This window comes from Populus euphratica, unplaced genomic scaffold (assembly GCF_000495115.2).
Source record: "Populus euphratica unplaced genomic scaffold, PopEup_1.0 scaffold266.1, whole genome shotgun sequence".
Classification (NCBI taxonomy): Eukaryota; Viridiplantae; Streptophyta; class Magnoliopsida; order Malpighiales; family Salicaceae; genus Populus; species Populus euphratica.
Genome location: NW_011500149.1, coordinates 139,169 through 155,436, shown reverse-complemented (window position 1 = coordinate 155,436; position 16,268 = coordinate 139,169). Strand labels below are relative to the sequence as shown.

Sequence of the window (16,268 nt, the reverse complement as noted above, 5' to 3'; positions counted from 1 at the left end):
AACAGAACCTTTTGGCTTCTCGATCTCAATTAGTTATAACCAATCGATCTATATTACAAAAAAATAGTGTAAAAATTTCTTGAAAAATTTAAATAAAAAATTAAACAAGGTCATTTGACATGTCTAGATTTCTTTTTATATTTTAACCTGTCGTTCTTGTTCATAAACGAGGCATTTCACATTATCTAATTGCAATGAATCCAGTACCTTCGACTATTTACATAATTCAGAACCTCCTGCATCAAATCAATTATCAAGGAGCCATTCCAGTTGCATCAACATTTTGCTGTGACGATGAGGTTAAGAGGTTAGACATGACTGAATGCTTTTTTTTTTTTTTTTTTTTTTTTTTTTTTTTTAATTTGAAGAACCCTATTTGACAATATATTACAGACTGTTTTCGATGAAAGCTCAGGCAGTTGGGTTGTAATTATTGAGAAAATTGGCAATACTCTACTTAGCAGTGTTTTTGGCGTTGGCAGCTTGAGATTCTCTGTTGCACTCTAGTTTTCCTTTGAAATGCCCGGTTTAAGTACTCCGATCATGATTCTTGTTATTCCATTTCCCAAAATTTTCATACATGATAGAGGATCATATAGTTTTTGAGCCACTAGTTTGCTTTAGACTCGGTGCCATCATCGTGATAGAGTTGGCAAAAGTTATCTTGCGAGCTAAGAAGTTAGATATTGGTGTCGAAAATCAGTCAAGGACCCTCAAAACTATAGTTGTCAAAAGTCACTCAAGGTTTTCAGGTGTTCTGATGATTTTGGGGCTGATCTTAGATTCCCAGTGCATGCCTAGTGCACTCGCCACTTTCGAGTTTACACCTGGTTGGAGTTAATGCACTGTTTTGAGGCTGATGTCTTTGCTATATCCGATCCTCCGTTCAACCTTCTCCTTTTCCAGGCTTGTTATAGGAAGGTAGTGGTGCTGGTGATTGGCTAGGAACCTTGTGGGAACATGATGTTTGTAGAGCCAGTCGAGTTATGCAAGGATTGACCTCGATGCCTCCAAGCCTTTGCTCTTTTAAGGATTGGTGGCCAAAGGGTTGGCTTGTTGTCCTCTAATGCTCTTTGCCTGTTTTTGCCTTCATGTTGACTATCTATAATCCAATGAAATCTGCCCTACGAATGCATCTTGCTTCACCAGGCAGCAAAATTAATGAATAGTGGTGATATAAACATTCAACTGAAGGTGTTTCAACAGAAACGACAGTTGCAAGGTTCTTCAGTCGACGGCAAAATGATCTCCACTTTGCAGTCTCTTTCCTAAATCTTGCAACCATGTCAGACTCGTCAGCACAAATCCTTGACCACGTCCAATTCCAATCAAACAATAGGAGGAGGTACATGCACCCAGAAGCCTTGATGGCTGGGTCTATTCTAATAATAGGAAGAGGAGCCCGTTCCTGCCAGCCATTAATGGCAAAATCCTACGGGCTTTGCCGGATTTGCTTGCCGCTGAGGTTCCTTTTCTCAATGTATTTAAGCGTGTGGTGGTTAGCAGGTAGCCATCACAGCACATTAATTCTTCTTGCCGTAAATCAGAAGGCAAACATAATTAACATTGGCCGTTTTCCATCTGGCACGAAAAAGACCCCATTGGCTAAAACATTTACGGGGCAGACCAGAAAGCTCTTCAAAGTTCAATCATCAACAACATCTGTTTTTAGAAATTGAAATAAAAGGGATCCTCGAGGCTGAGCCACGCTAAAACCAGCAGCTCATACGGTCAATCATGGGGTAATATACAGAACTTCGAACTCCTGACGACTTGTTCTTGAAACTTGCTCTTAGATTTGAATCTAATAGAGAGAAAATCTAATTACTACTCAAACGTCCGACTTTCAAAGAATTAATTGAACCACCAAACTCGTCATGGGTTAGTAGCCTAAGAGATGACACACTAAATTATTGCACTTACTATGGCTGCCAACAAACAGATGACTTGCCAACATGGGCACGGCATGGTTCTTCAATACGAAAGGCTCAAGGCCATACCCTTCAGAAAATTTGTCTTCAGTACACAATTGAGTTGAATAATAATTAGATGAACTCCATCCCACCCGGTACTGTGCAGTTGCCTTTGGAGCAAGGCAATTCCATAGCTATTTCCTTTACCTAATAAATTCCTTGATGGGTGTACAACAGTACAATTGTACATGTATTTGTGTCGCCTCACCTTCATGCCTTGAATTGGCTTGTAGTCCTGGTAGCCTAATTTAAACTCTCGTCAATTTCAGTGCCTCTATACCACATAATTTGAAGGCTGATCCAAATTAAATTCTTGGAATACCTGGCAAAGATTGATGGATATAGGGCCTAAATAATTGTTATAAGATTGTTGGGTTTGGTTTGCTTTCTGCAGGGAAAGGTTATGTGCAGCTATAACCTAGTTGTAAGGCTTGGTTCAACCTGGTGAGTCAGCTCAATAACTAGTTAATTGAGAGCTTGATCAAGGTTGCTGAAAAAACTAGTTTTTTTTTTTTAAATGATAGTGTTTCAAGTTTTTTATTTTTTTTATTTAAAAAAATAAATGAGTATTAATTTATTAACACATAATTCGAGTTTTAGAATAGACTAATCTCCAAACCTGATTTTATATCTATGATATATAACCTCATATTGTATTATTAGCGCTATATATTATTAATGCCATATATTACCCTAATTAGTTCAACCCTGGCAACCTGTTGTTTTCTTGATTCATTTAAGAGGTAACCATGTGTAGCTTACATCAACCCTAGTAAATGTTATTTGTTCGGACATGTTTATGAAACCCTATGTTGTGAGATCATAGTTAGGCTCTATCCTAGTAGCAATCACATTTGTAAATTGCCTACGGGAGCTTGTAGAGTTTGACATCACCATTAATTAAGCAATAAGATTTTTTGCTTTATGAAAATGTCCCAAGGCAGAAGAAACAAATATCATTAAAAGCTACCAAATACTTAATTAAATAAAGATTAATTGTTTCATTATTTTAATATATGAAAACTGGCTGGGGAATATCCGATCGTCAGAAAAAGTTGTGGAATCCCTTGATGCCTATAAATTCACTTCAGTCTGAACTTCCACGAATCTTTCTCTTTCTCACTCTGTGGAGCTGATAAACCTATCTCAGGACACGAGCATAACCGGCAAGAACCAAGAATCGCACATTGCAAAACATTTTCGAGCCCCAAAATGAGACCAGCACCAATAGAAACAGTAGCAGCAGACATCGGCCATCTATCCCCACCACCACCACTTCCTTCTAGACCTCCATCATGTGACCCTCAAGTTCACAGCTGCAAATGGTGGCCTTACTCAAACTCAAATGATGCTGGAGCCAACACAGCTACGATCCTCATGATTCTCCTCTGTGCACTCGTTTGTGCACTGGCTTTTAATACAGCCATTCGTTGGTTCTTGCGAAGCGACAATGATAGCTCATCGGACCACCTTCGCGAACTCGAGGAGCAGAGGAAACCTAACAAGGAGTCAGACATGGCATCACTAGTACTGGCTACAACACAGGTGTATTATGCTGGAACGAAGCTTGCTGGGGCGGAGGCTGATTGCGCAATTTGCTTGTCAGAATTCGTTGAAGGCGAGGGGATTCGGGTGTTGGGGAGATGTAACCATGGATTCCATGTCCACTGTGTAGAAAAGTGGTTGGCTAGTCATTCTTCCTGTCCTACTTGCCGCTGCAGTTGTCTTGCTTCCTCCCTTTCCTCACCAGAACCTGCCAATTGCTGCGCAAGAAATGGCCTCGACAGCAACTCTTCTCAATCAGCAGAACCTGAAAGAGCTCCAGCCAATCTCAGTGCTAATGAAAACACACCAGTGTAGCTAGTTTTTGCAAGTTTTTTCTTTTAATAAAACTTTCATATTTTTAAGCCCTTCAACCACATGGACCTCCCCCCCCAAGAGGTCTTGGCTTCAAGCCTCTCTGCGAATACAGAAACGTTGAGATACTTATATTTAATAAAACTTGAATATTTTTAAATCCTTCAACGACGTTGTCCCTTTTGGTTTCAAGCAAGCAACGCCAGTTGTGCTCCTAGGTATTGAATGTGTTTTGGCTAATGATAAGACTCTCGCCCTTTTGTTCTCTGTTGCTGAACCGAAGAGAAGCTTGCGTTCAACTCACTACAAAAAAAGAATTATCCTTTTATTGCAAATGGGTATCGAATATGTGCCACTTCTTTCCTTGATCATGATTTATTTCAAAGGCATCAATGCAAATGTGTAGTTCTTTCCTCAGGCATCGCTTGGCCGCAAAACTGATGGCAACTCCTCGCCCTACTTCAGCTGCATTTCTCTGGGAATTCTAGAATCCACCGAGGAGAATGTGCCGGATCCGGACGTATCTCAATAAGTTCACTGTCTGCACAAAAATCGTGGGTCATTTACCAGCACCGGAAAGGGCTTCCGTTTCAACGCAGCGCAGAGTCAACACAAACTATTAAAAGAATAAGGCTCCTCACCTCAATCATTCCACTGCTATTATCACAAACAGTAGGCAGAATTTCCTCAGAGCTGCCATGGTTGATATTATCCTCTCCAATTTAAACAATATCATTTATTCTACTATCTTTTCTTATATAGTTCTATAAATTAAATGCAGGAAATTTATTTCTAACATATTGCTTTATGTTAATAGATATAAGTTTTAATTCAATTATTGAACGAGGCTGAATTTTTTTTAAGAGATTTGAAAGAAATTAATTATTTTATAGAATTAATTTGACATGTTTTTCGAGTTGGTTTAAGAATTTTTTTCTTTATTTGTTTAAAATATTTTTATTGTTTTTTTCAGTTTTATTTAAGATTATAAAGAATGCCCTACGAGTTAAAACAACCTATGATCCACATTACTTAACTTTTTTTGTTCTTGTTCATAATCACATATTCAAAAAGACAACATCAATAAGAATTAATATGCATAACTTTATGATTTAAATTACATATTTAACAAGTTAATTCAGATTGATTTATTTTTTAATTTTTTAATATTTAAATTTCATGTTTATTATATTAGTTTGTTAATTTTGTTGATTGATCATACTGATTTTTTTATCATTTTTTTTAATCATATTCCATCTTTCTATATTTAATTAATTAAAAATTAAATAATATTGTTTTTCTACTATTAAATAAAGGTCTTTTCTTTGTTTACCTTAATCATTTTATTTTTTAAAATATTTGTGTTCATTTATTATCGTTTCCTTTTATTTTATTATTTGATTTAAATAAAATTAATTTATCTAATTGATCAATCAACACTTAAATATTTTATTAAAAAAATAATACGGCCCACGGTGCAGTGGAGAACTATAATTCAACTAACAACAGAAAAAGAAGCAGAATATATCAAAAGTAAAGTATCTGATCAGTTCTTGAATATAGCTAAGAAGCATGATAGCTAGACAACTCATAACAAATCTTTTTTAAAAAAAAAAGAAAAAGAAAAAGAAAAAAATACCTCGATAGAATGTGCTCGTTTTTGTTTAAGAAGTAAAACGAGCACTAGCTCGGTAAGGAGGGGAGACAGTGGAAGCTGAAGAGGGCTCACTCTTGTTTCTTTGTTGATTTTTTTGTCTTCAGTCCCATCGGTAAAACGTGAAGCTCATACATTTAATGGCGGGAAAGGAAAGAGATAAGGGGATAGGGAACGGTTGGGTGTTGATTTTTTACTTTAAAGCGTGGTGCTGGCTCGTTAACTGGGTGGTCAGGCAGCCCACCTTACCTCCCTCGTCTGGTTAACGAGCAAGAAAACACACAGGCCCCTGCAAGATCAGGCCTTGCCGTATTCACACAAACCGCCATCTTCTCCATTTTCCCCTCTCCCTTTGTGGACACAGATATACCACCTCACTTCTCTGGTCGAAAACCAACCTGAGGGCCTGATTTTTGTGTGTTTGTTTAAATACTACAAATCGTTATAAGAATAAAAGATTCTCACCTTGGAGAATCTGAAAAAAGGGGAAGCTATTTTTAACAAAGTGCTGTACACCGATGATGACTAGCATTTGATTTCTTTCCCATTTCTGCAATCTTCAAAGAAGGTGCATGCAAGCTATCTGAGGGTGGAAGGCTTCTGGGATTTCATTATTCATTAAATGAAAATTTTATTCTGTAATAAAAGAGCGCTTATTAACTCAAATCGCTGATTCACAGTGCATGAGCCATGACCATGCTATTAAAATCTCAGGAACGAGGGAAAATCCGTGCATTTCATTTCATTTCGTCCAGTCTAGTATACAAAGAGCAGGAAAAGAAAGAGAAAACAAAGGAAGAGACTGAATGATTGTAGTGATCAAACACATTAATGCTATTTATGGGGCAATGACTTGGAGAAGATAAAAAGGCAATCTACACATGATTTACATGTACCAACAAGTACATGTTTCATATTGTGACCATGTAGGTGAGAAAGAGAACAAAACCACAGAGGAGCAAAACCGAACCAAACACGCCGATACTACACGGTCTCACAATCCAAAACCATAATGATAAATAAGGAATGGGAAAAAGGGGGGCAAAATGGCAATTGCATATCTAGAAGCACTTCCTATGAACAATGGAGGGTCCTGATTCATCATACTCTCCCTTTGATATCCACATCTGCATATGACAGAACCGAAACAAATAAAAAATTAAATTCTAAAATCCATTTCCTGAATTAAAATGCTGAACGCCAAATAAATATAGACAGAAAGTATGTGGAAACTTCAGAACAGCGTAAAATAATTAATCCAGTAAATGTTATGACTTGGATTTCTAGTTTTTCTGTTTTGTTTTTGTACCAATTACCATTGCCAATTGTCTTGTGAGTGTTATGGGTTTCTCAATTAATGGAAGCTAACATTTTCAAATACAGAAATACAAAGAAGAAATTAAACATATAAGAGAATCCTCACGGGAGATGTACGATGGATACCTGTTGGAAAGTGCTGAGAGAAGCCAGTATAGACCCTCCAATCCAGACACTGTATTTTCTCTCAGGAGGTGCAACCACCTTGATTTTCATGCTACTTGGAGCAAGAGCTGTGATCTCCTTACTCATTCTATCAGCTATTCCTGGAAACATGGTAGATCCACCACTGAGCACTATGTTACCATACAAGTCTTTCCTGATATCAACATCACACTTCATGATCGAATTATAAGTGGTTTCATGAATTCCAGGTGCTTCCATTCCAATGAGTGATGGTTGAAATAGGACCTCAGGACAACGGAAACGCTCTGCACCGATGGTGATAACCTGGCCGTCAGGTAGCTCATAGCTCTTCTCAATTGAAGAGCTACTTTTAGCAGTTTCAAGCTCCTGCTCATAATCAAGAGCCACATATGCAAGCTTCTCCTTAATGTCTCTTACAATTTCCCGTTCAGCAGTTGTGGTGAATGAGTACCCTCTCTCTGTAAGGATCTTCATCAAGGCATCTGTTAAATCCCTTCCAGCAAGATCAAGCCTAAGGATTGCATGAGGAAGTGCATAACCTTCATAGATGGGGACTGTGTGACTAACTCCATCACCAGAATCCAACACAATACCTGAAAAGTACACCACAAAAAGAAAGTTACAGACAAATTTGAAGAGCATCAAACTTTTCTTTGTGATTGAAAACAGAGAAGGGTTTCAAAGATACATGTATCTCCTTCACACCTGTAGTACGTCCACTAGCATATAAGGAGAGCACTGCCTGGATAGCAACATACATGGCAGGGACATTAAATGTTTCAAACATAATCTGTGTCATTTTTTCCCTGTTGGCCTTAGGGTTCAGGGGAGCTTCAGTAAGTAGCACAGGATGCTCTTCAGGAGCCACACGAAGCTCATTGTAGAAAGTGTGATGCCAAATCTTTTCCATATCATCCCAGTTGCTAACAATCCCATGCTCGATAGGGTACTTTAACGTGAGAATACCTCTTTTTGACTGGGCCTCATCCCCAACATAGGCATCTTTCTGCCCCATTCCGACCATAACACCTGTATGCCTAGGCCGACCAACAATACTTGGGAAGACTGCCCTTGGAGCATCATCTCCAGCAAAACCTGCCTATTGAAGAAGCAAACACTTCAAAGTTATATGCATGTTCAAGTGAACTAAAAAAGGCTCTCACAACATTGTGGCCCAAAAGGAACACAAATTGTTAAAAGACAACCACACTCACCTTAACCATTCCAGTGCCATTATCGCATACAAGAGGTTGGATTTCCTCATCATCAGCCATGGTTTATACTGATCCTGCAAGTCGAGCAGCACCATCTAGTCAAGGCAGAGAACCATAGCAAGGTACAATAGTATTTGGAAAAATAGTCATAAATTCACCATGCAACAGAAAAGATTGGTCTTTGGAAAGACAAGATAATTGTACTTCAACAATGAGAAAAGAACTGTTTACGTCTTGGAGAAACAAACTTGAACGAAGTGTTATGTACTTTCATTGAAAGTAAACTTAAGAAAGACAAAGTGTAAACCAGCAATACAACAATTTAATTCTTTATTTGTGGCAATACCAAACCAAAGGCTAGTGCTCCCTACACCACCTCTAATGTTAACACAATCCAATGTTAGCTTATGGGCATAATAGGTGGTGTTTGGTGATAGGTTATGAAAAAGAAGGATGAATTATTACTGGAGTAATTATTACAATAGCAATTTTTAAGGCTGGCACAATTGGTTTGTAAGAATGTTTGGTGTTCTAATAAATTGAAGGGTTAAAAGTTAGTGGAAAAATAAAAAAAATATTTGGTGTGTATGTTTAGGGAAAAAGGAGGAGAGAGAGAGAAAAAAATTACTTACTTAATGGTTAAAATTTACCCTCCAAAACACCAACTCAAGGTATACTAGTTGCCCTCCTTAATAATTAAGCCCACTCAAAAATTGATCCTATCATACTTAAGATGACCAGGGTAAAATTTAACCACCATAAATCCCCTACCATACACCCCCCAACGATCACACCAGTTATACCAATCACCCATTTTTCTTGCACACAACAAAAATCAAGTGTGCAAATGCTTCCGTTCAGAAAATCTCATATCCAGAATCAAGGTAAACATTTGTCTTATAATCCATATACAAAAACAATAAGTCCAAATTCAAGACCCCTAATAAAGTTTTAGTGCAATTTCTATAGCAAATTACATGTCTTGAACGTAAAAATATCTTAATTGATTATTGTACTTCAACAATAAGAGCACACTTGTCCACATTATCAAGAAACAAGCTTTGAAAATAATGTCAAATACTTCAACTGAAAGCAGCACGCGACAATTTGATTCCCTGTTCATTGCAATCCTAAGAGAAAGGCCAACGATTCCTACACCATATTAAAGTTTAACGAAATCGCCTATCAGCTAAATGAGCACAAAATGGAACATGCCAGTCATATCAATCACTCATTTTTATAGCATGCAGCGCAAACCACAAATGCAAATCAACAAATCCCAAATCCACAGCCCAGGTAAACATATTTCCTAGCAGAAAACAAGAAGTCCATGTCCAAAAACCCGGCAAATAAGCACTACGCTAACTGACATTTGCAGTTAAGAGTCCTAGTACAGTTCCTACCGCCCAAAGCATAAGTCTTGAACATGAAACACACAAAGCATACATCGAATGTTCCTGTTTCCAATAATCAACAATTGATATTATAAACTTAAGCACAAAATGATCCAAGTAATAGATCCAATCATTGATAATAAAGACTATAAAGCACACAGAAATCAAATAACAAAAGAAATTCAGAGCACAAAACACTAAAATCCACAAGTAAAAAGCACTGATACTGGCAAGAAATAATCAAAACTAAAAGCAAGCAAGCAAACCCAATTCTTGAATAAAGCAAGGAAACACTATAAACAATTCAAGAAACACACTTTCCTTAAAGAAACAACGTACACTGAGATTCTGATGAAATAGAAAACCAAAACTGAGAGCAAAAAAGGAAGAAACCCAAGTTTCTTCTGTTGTATGCTCACAGTGAATGAGTTGTCTAGAGAATGTGCTTGCTTTTATTTAAGAAGTGAAAGAAAATAAGAAAAAGCTGGAATTTTTGGGCTAATGAGATTGAAGTGAAGTGGGCAGGGGAGGGGTCACTTTCTTTTCTTCCTTTCTTCGATGCCACGGGAAGAAGTGACTGAAGAGAAACAATGCTAAAAGCAAAAGCAAAAAGAGAAAGAGGAGGGGGAACAGGTGGGTATTGTGCCACTGGACTGACAGTGTGGCAAGTGGAGGATTTGCTTGCCTGCCTGCCTGCCTTCCTTTACTTTGGACAGTATCTCCAGTGATGCTTCTCGTTTTCTTTCATTTTCTCTAGTTTTTCCAACATATTTTTCTTCTTTCTTTTTTAAAGTAAATTACAAAAGAAGTTAATGTGATTTTAACCTTAAGGTGTTCTTACAAAACCCGAATTGAGAATCAATTCAAGACAAAATTAGGGTTATAGATTGAAAAATCATTTTAATTAAAAAAAAATTGATAAAAAAAATCAATTAGTTGGGAGTCGAGCTTAAACTTAAATTTACTTTAATCTATTTGAATTTTTAAAAGTGAACCGAGACAAACTTCTGGATCTCAAGTTGCAATCCCTTGGTTGTGTTTTGGAGATATATATATATATATATAAGTGGGGGTAAAAGTCTTCTATATCCTAAAAATTGCTAGGGTGGATTAGAATATGTAAGTATAATATCAAGAATACATGCGGGAACTTCCTTCTTGCGTTTCCCGTATGGGCTTTTGCAGTCACTGCCCTTGGTGAATGGTAATGATGCCTCTTGCACATTTGCTATAAAACCAACATCTTGAAGTGTATTTCAAACAGGGAATTCTGTTTCCATCGCCCTTTCTCATTGTTCACTGTTATAGAGGGAGATGTAATTTTATCCAGCAAATTCGAGTGAATCTGATTTTTTTTTTATATAATTTTTTTTTCAATTCTAACTGGTCATTTTGTTCATCTCGGGAAATATCTGGAGTACACTTTTCCGGTGGAAAGGGCAGGACTCTAAACTCTCCAGCACTTTCACTCAATATCAGACTTGCAAAGAAGCTTTGGACTTCATCCTGTGACCTCTTTCTAGAGTCAAGACTCACTCCTGATAGAACATGCTCTTATTCTTGATTGCCTACATGCATGTCGCATTGCACTTTACCTGAAGAACCACGAACTGAGCAATCAAACAGCGCACCAGAACTGAATCTGCAGACCAAGAAGCTTTCAACAAAGAGGAAAAAGCAACGCAAATAATACTTGGCAGGGAACACTGCTAAATTAAGGAGTGCTCATTGGAACTCACAACGCACCATCTCTTTCTGTGATTTTATGCTCCATCAGGATTGATGCTTCTTAAACCCTGTAACTCGTGTTTGTTCAATGTATTAGACCTTTCCCAATATACCGCACCATGATCCTCTCCCCCTTGTTGGAAGATTTTTGACATCACCTTGTTTCTTGATTTTCTTGAACATGTATAATAAAGTTGAAAGTTTTAGGAAACATACTTCTAGTTGTGCCTTTGTGTGCGGTATGTGTAAGTTTTGAAAGCTTGTTTGCTTGAGGACATCTTTCAATATTACCACCTGTGATGGCATAGCATGCTTGTCTCACGCTATAAGATAATGCTTTATGCCTGATTGTTCTGCTACTATAAAGTCAGAATGAAGAAATCAGTTCATTCTTTTGCACGCGGGTTTGATATTTTTTTTTTCATCAATCTTGAAAAAAATGTTAAGAGCGCTGAGGTGACCATCACTGAGTTATGAGGAACTTGCCGTCTGCTCATTTTCTCTAATCTCTTCTCTTCATGCACGCTCGAAAAGGTTTGTGTTCTGAATTTGGATACAGGACCATCAACAATGGATTCGCCCCAGACGTTTATCGATTCTGTATGGCCGGATGAAGGTCGTGTATTAACTGAACTGGGCACAAGCACCACCAATTGCTCCGATCTGCTTAATCACAGATGACCCTTGAGACATTATTACGTAAATCAAATATATTATATATTGATCATGTCGATAAATTTATTTGTGTAAACCATTGATATTAAAACCACGAATTAATTTTTAAAATTTTATGATTTTACCAGTTAATATATATTTAATATGTTAAATTGAATTAAAAATTAATCAAATTTAATTTGTATAAAATTAATAAACTCAATCTAATTTTATAAATTTATTAAATTTGTGATATAAATCAAGTCAAATTTAAATTTAACTTTAAAATATTTATTGATTAATTTTATGAGATTGATTATATCTTTCAAATTATATATTAGATAAAACTAAAATTTTATAAAAAAATATTAGATAAATATAAGTTTTTAGGTAAAATATAGTTAAGAAACATAATATTTCACATGATTAAAATTAATAAATTAATATAATTAAATATCTCAAACAAAATTTTTATGCATTGTTTAGAATATATATAAAGCTATAAATAAAATTTTACTTCAATTAAAATAAAAATAAAAACTAAAATTTTAAAACTTTTTAATTATATATTATAAGTCGATAATCCATTCACATAAAAAAAAATATGTTTAAAATTAAAAAAGAATAATATATTTAAAATTAGGATTCAAAGGCATCAAGAAATATGTAAAAATTGAACATCGAAGTTATATAAAAGAATTATAACACGGAATTTTTTATATTATTTAATTTTATTTATTTATTTAATTTTAAATTATTATTTTAAATTTGAAATTTTTCAACGCATTAGCCGACGTCCATGCTTTGATATTAAAATTAATATCTTTAACATTTTCTTTTTGAGTATTTTGCAATGGCAAGATGAGATCTTATCTCCTGGATTTGATTTGCTAATTGAAGAGCCCTATCTCATCAGCCAAAGTCGTTCTTCAAGTCTCTTTTCTCGTACAAACAAACAGAACACAATCACTCTGCAACTCGCCCTTCTCTTCCTTCTCAACTACTTCACAGCACTACTACATCTTTGGACTTTTACGGGTAATAACAAAATCTCTTTCAATTTGATATTTAGAATTTCTCTGTGAATTTGTTGTTTATGGCACTAAATTTGATTTCCCTTTTATCTAAATTTTGCTAAGAATTAACTTACAATCCCATCTCAGATTCATAAGTTGTTGTCTGTGTATAAGCATTAGTTACAAGCAAATCGATATGCTAGTTCCATCCTAAGCTTTTCAATCCTTTTTTTTTTTTAATTTACTGTACAATTTATGAGTGCCTTTATATGCTACTGAGGTTATGATGTCTACTGTGTTAGACGATTTATGTATACCATTTTATTTTTATTGCATACTTTGAGAAAGTGATGTGCCATGGCTTTTATGGCGATTTAGTTAAAACTACTTAGCAATGAGCTCTGAGAGTGTTAAAGATGACTGTCTTGCGTGGGCAGCGAGAGACCCCTCTGGAGTCTTATCTCCTTACAAGTTTAGTCGCAGGTATGCTTTAGGTCTTCCCTTGAAGGTTGAGTTTCGTTTTTTATATGCAATGTTTATACCAGCGGTTGCAATTTACAGCTTAAGTTTCGAATAAGAGTTTTTTGATTTATTTATGGATGTTTTGTCAAGTATAAGCTAGAAGAACTGGTGATTTTTTTTTTCCGCTTAATTCAAAAGACTATTGTTTTTTGAGATAACAGTCAAATACCCGAGCTCTTTGATGTTGTTAGCTGTAACCCAGAATGAATTGGCTGTGCTTCCACAATTCTTCTTGCCTTTGTAACCGTTGGCTAAAGGTAATCTGGGAAATTCTATTCAGGGCTCTTGGAAAAGATGATGTTTCGCTAAAAATAACGCACTGTGGAGTTTGCTATGCTGATGTTATCTGGAGTAAGAACAAGCATGGAGATTCGCGCTATCCATTGGTGCCTGGGTATGTGGCCTAATTGAATAATATCACCAACTTTGATGATAAAACTAATTTTATAGTTTTATTAAACTTAAGTAGTTATGGTTATTTGCTTACAGACATGAGATTGCTGGAATTGTAAAGGAAGTTGGTTCCAGTGTCAGCAACTTCAAGGCTGGTGACCATGTTGGAGTAGGCACTTATGTTAATTCTTGCAGAGAATGTGAGTATTGCAATGACAAGGAAGAAGTTAGTTGTGAAAAAGGATCGGTTTTCACTTTTAATGGCATTGATGCTGATGGCTCGATTACAAAGGGTGGATATTCTAGCTACATCGTTGTCCATGAAAGGTAAATACTTTTGTAATTTCTGCCTTTGTTCTTATATTTTCTGTTTATTTTGTTATACATCAAGAAATTTAGAGATGAACTATCCATGAGAAATAAGTTGACTTTGCTGTTGCTTTGTCACCATGAAATTCCAATGATTTGCTGTATTTCAGAGCCTAGACATCTCTTCAGCATCAAATAGTAATATAATGCGTGTTCTTAGTGCAAGGATCTAACATTAAAAAAACAAAAGAAAAATCAATGCCAAGGCTTCTAGAGTTAAAATGATACTGTTGACCTATCAATCTGATGCTTCGAAAATTGAGCCAGCTTTCACTCCATCGGTTGTGTTGAATCTACAGGTACTGCTTTCGGATACCTGATGGTTATCCTTTGGCCTCTGCAGCACCTCTGTTTTGTGCTGGAATCACTGTGTACAACCCCATGATGCGACATAAGATGAACCAACCTGGTAAATCTCTTGGAGTGATTGGGCTCGGTGGTCTGGGTCACATGGCAGTGAAGTTTGGCAAGGCTTTTGGATTGAAAGTAACTGTTTTAAGCACAAGTGTATCTAAAAAAGAGGAAGCCCTGAGTGTGCTTGACGCAGACAATTTTGTGATTACATCCGATCAAGTGCAGATGAAGGTGAAGTCACAAGAATTTCTGGGAAGCATGTTTTTATTTAATGACATAAGTGATATTAATAATCATGTTTGCTCCCTATTTTCCAATTGTTGATTTGTTTCTTTGATATCTGATATCTTTTATGCAGGCCTTGTACAAATCGCTAGACTTCATAATCGACACAGCATCTGGCGATCACCCATTTGATCCATACTTGTCTCTTTTGAAGACTGCTGGTGTTTTTGTTCTTGTTGGGTTCCCAAGTGAAGTCAAATTCAGTCCTGCGAGCCTCAATATCGGTAACTTACTCTAGCAAATTTAGTTCTTAGTTTCTTTCTAGCCGAACTTTCTGATAGTCTTCTGTTGATATAAGAAATTGCAAGCGGAATTGATAGCTTAACCTACCATACTGGCAGGTATGAAAACTGTAGCTGGTAGCATAACAGGCGGGACAAGAGTGATCCAAGAGATGTTGGACTTCTGTGCTGCTAATAAAATTTACCCCGGGATTGAAGTTATTCCAATTCAGTATATAAATGAAGCTCTTGAGAGGATGGTAAAGAACGACGTGAAGTACCGGTTTGTGATTGATATTGAGAAGTCCTTGAAGTGATAGCATGGAGGCAACCAGGGAAATCTCCTCATTTCATGCATACAGTCATAATATGCATGTTGGATGCCAGGGGTTTTTCTTCTATGAAATATATTTTGGTTTGATCTCATCCTTGGTGTTGTCGAAATAATGATCCAGAATTTCGCGAATGAATCATTTATATCCAGGAATATTGTACCGCAGCAATAACAGTATTTATTACCTACTGTTTATTAAGTGTGGCGCTCTATCCAATAAAAGAAATAGCAGTTTTTGTATTTTTGAGGTGTCCTTTCTCGTTTCTCTATTGATGCTTCTGAGTACTGTTACCGCCAAATATCACACGATTCCATGCAAATAGACTTGAATGACTTCGATTAGAAAGTGGCATGAGAACGTTGAAGATGAAGACAAAACCCTTGTTGCTGTACCTGCATAACCAAGGACATAACTTCTGATGTGAGCAGCTTCTATGTATTAACATTATTATTAGCTGACAAAACCTATATATTAGATAGACACGAAGAAACGAGTTGCATAGACTCTGTAAACCACAACCTGAGTAAGTTGGACGGAATTATTATTAGCAAGACCTTAATGAACAAATCCACTACAAATATAACAGATGATTGATTACCTGGAGAATTAGTGACGCACCACCTGCAATATTTCTGGTCAAGGTCAAAATAGAAGTGTGTCAACAATTGTTTTTTAAAGTATGCATTTATAATCTTCACTTTCTCCATCCTCAGAAGCTAATCTGTAAAATGGTAAAAGTTGAGCTGAAGTTTTTCATCATGAGTTCATTTAGGCACGTACCCGAGAAAACTTCCATGGAGAAAGTGAAATTCGGGGTGACATTACTTAATGCACT

At 36.3% G+C, this 16,268-nt stretch overlaps 3 protein-coding genes across 7 annotated transcripts; 2 read left to right on the top strand and 1 right to left on the bottom strand.

Moving 5' to 3' along the window:
• Positions 1–2,983: 2,983 nt before the first annotated feature.
• LOC105110882 (RING-H2 finger protein ATL79-like) lies at positions 2,984–3,998 on the top strand. Its single transcript, XM_011006076.1, has one exon. The coding sequence runs from the start codon at positions 3,186–3,188 to the stop codon at positions 3,831–3,833; it is 648 nt and encodes a 215-aa protein (XP_011004378.1). The 5' UTR covers positions 2,984–3,185; the 3' UTR covers positions 3,834–3,998.
• A 2,274-nt stretch (positions 3,999–6,272) lies between these two features.
• On the bottom strand, positions 6,273–9,985 carry LOC105110881 (actin-7-like). 3 transcript variants are annotated; one of them, XM_011006073.1, is made up of 5 exons: positions 9,896–9,985; positions 8,163–8,236; positions 7,654–8,047; positions 6,928–7,541; positions 6,273–6,611 (listed from the first exon to the last, which is right to left on the bottom strand). In XM_011006073.1, exons 2-5 carry the CDS (start codon positions 8,220–8,222, stop codon positions 6,546–6,548), a joined length of 1,134 nt encoding a protein of 377 aa, XP_011004375.1. In that variant the 5' UTR covers positions 8,223–8,236; positions 9,896–9,985; the 3' UTR covers positions 6,273–6,545. The 3 variants fall into 3 exon arrangements, with proteins under 3 accessions (XP_011004375.1, XP_011004376.1, XP_011004377.1); XM_011006074.1 differs by lacking the exon at positions 9,896–9,985 and adding an exon at positions 9,244–9,260; XM_011006075.1 differs by lacking the exon at positions 9,896–9,985 and having other exon boundaries at positions 7,654–8,043; positions 8,163–8,214.
• Positions 9,986–12,724: 2,739 nt separating this feature from the next.
• Positions 12,725–15,681, top strand: LOC105110879 (probable cinnamyl alcohol dehydrogenase 1). 3 transcript variants are annotated; one of them, XM_011006072.1, is made up of 7 exons: positions 12,725–12,745; positions 13,333–13,437; positions 13,757–13,870; positions 13,966–14,196; positions 14,538–14,823; positions 14,951–15,101; positions 15,219–15,681. In XM_011006072.1, the coding sequence occupies exons 2-7, from the start codon at positions 13,349–13,351 to the stop codon at positions 15,413–15,415; spliced, it is 1,068 nt and encodes a 355-aa protein (XP_011004374.1). In that variant the 5' UTR covers positions 12,725–12,745; positions 13,333–13,348; the 3' UTR covers positions 15,416–15,681. The 3 variants fall into 3 exon arrangements, with proteins under 3 accessions (XP_011004374.1, XP_011004373.1, XP_011004372.1); XM_011006071.1 differs by lacking the exon at positions 12,725–12,745 and adding an exon at positions 12,798–12,967; XM_011006070.1 differs by lacking the exon at positions 12,725–12,745 and adding an exon at positions 12,799–12,976.
• The last annotated feature ends 587 nt before the right edge of the window (positions 15,682–16,268 follow it).

What these genes read in the sequence shown, in the direction of transcription:
- LOC105110882 (XM_011006076.1), top strand. Translation starts at nt 3,186, where the DNA reads ATGAGACCAGCACCAATAGAAACAGTAGCAGCAGACATCGGCCATCTA.
- LOC105110881 (XM_011006073.1), bottom strand. Translation starts at nt 8,222, where the DNA reads ATGGCTGATGATGAGGAAATCCAACCTCTTGTATGCGATAATGGCACT. An exon ending in ATGGCACTGGAATGGTTAAG is followed by an intron (nt 8,048 to 8,162) that starts GTGAGTGTGGTT and finishes CTTCTTCAATAG; the next exon opens with GCAGGTTTTGCTGGAGATGA. An exon ending in TGCTAGTGGACGTACTACAG is followed by an intron (nt 7,542 to 7,653) that starts GTGTGAAGGAGA and finishes TGTACTTTTCAG; the next exon opens with GTATTGTGTTGGATTCTGGT.
- LOC105110879 (XM_011006072.1), top strand. Translation starts at nt 13,349, where the DNA reads ATGAGCTCTGAGAGTGTTAAAGATGACTGTCTTGCGTGGGCAGCGAGA. An exon ending in CCTTACAAGTTTAGTCGCAG is followed by an intron (nt 13,438 to 13,756) that starts GTATGCTTTAGG and finishes AATTCTATTCAG; the next exon opens with GGCTCTTGGAAAAGATGATG. An exon ending in CCGATCAAGTGCAGATGAAG is followed by an intron (nt 14,824 to 14,950) that starts GTGAAGTCACAA and finishes TCTTTTATGCAG; the next exon opens with GCCTTGTACAAATCGCTAGA.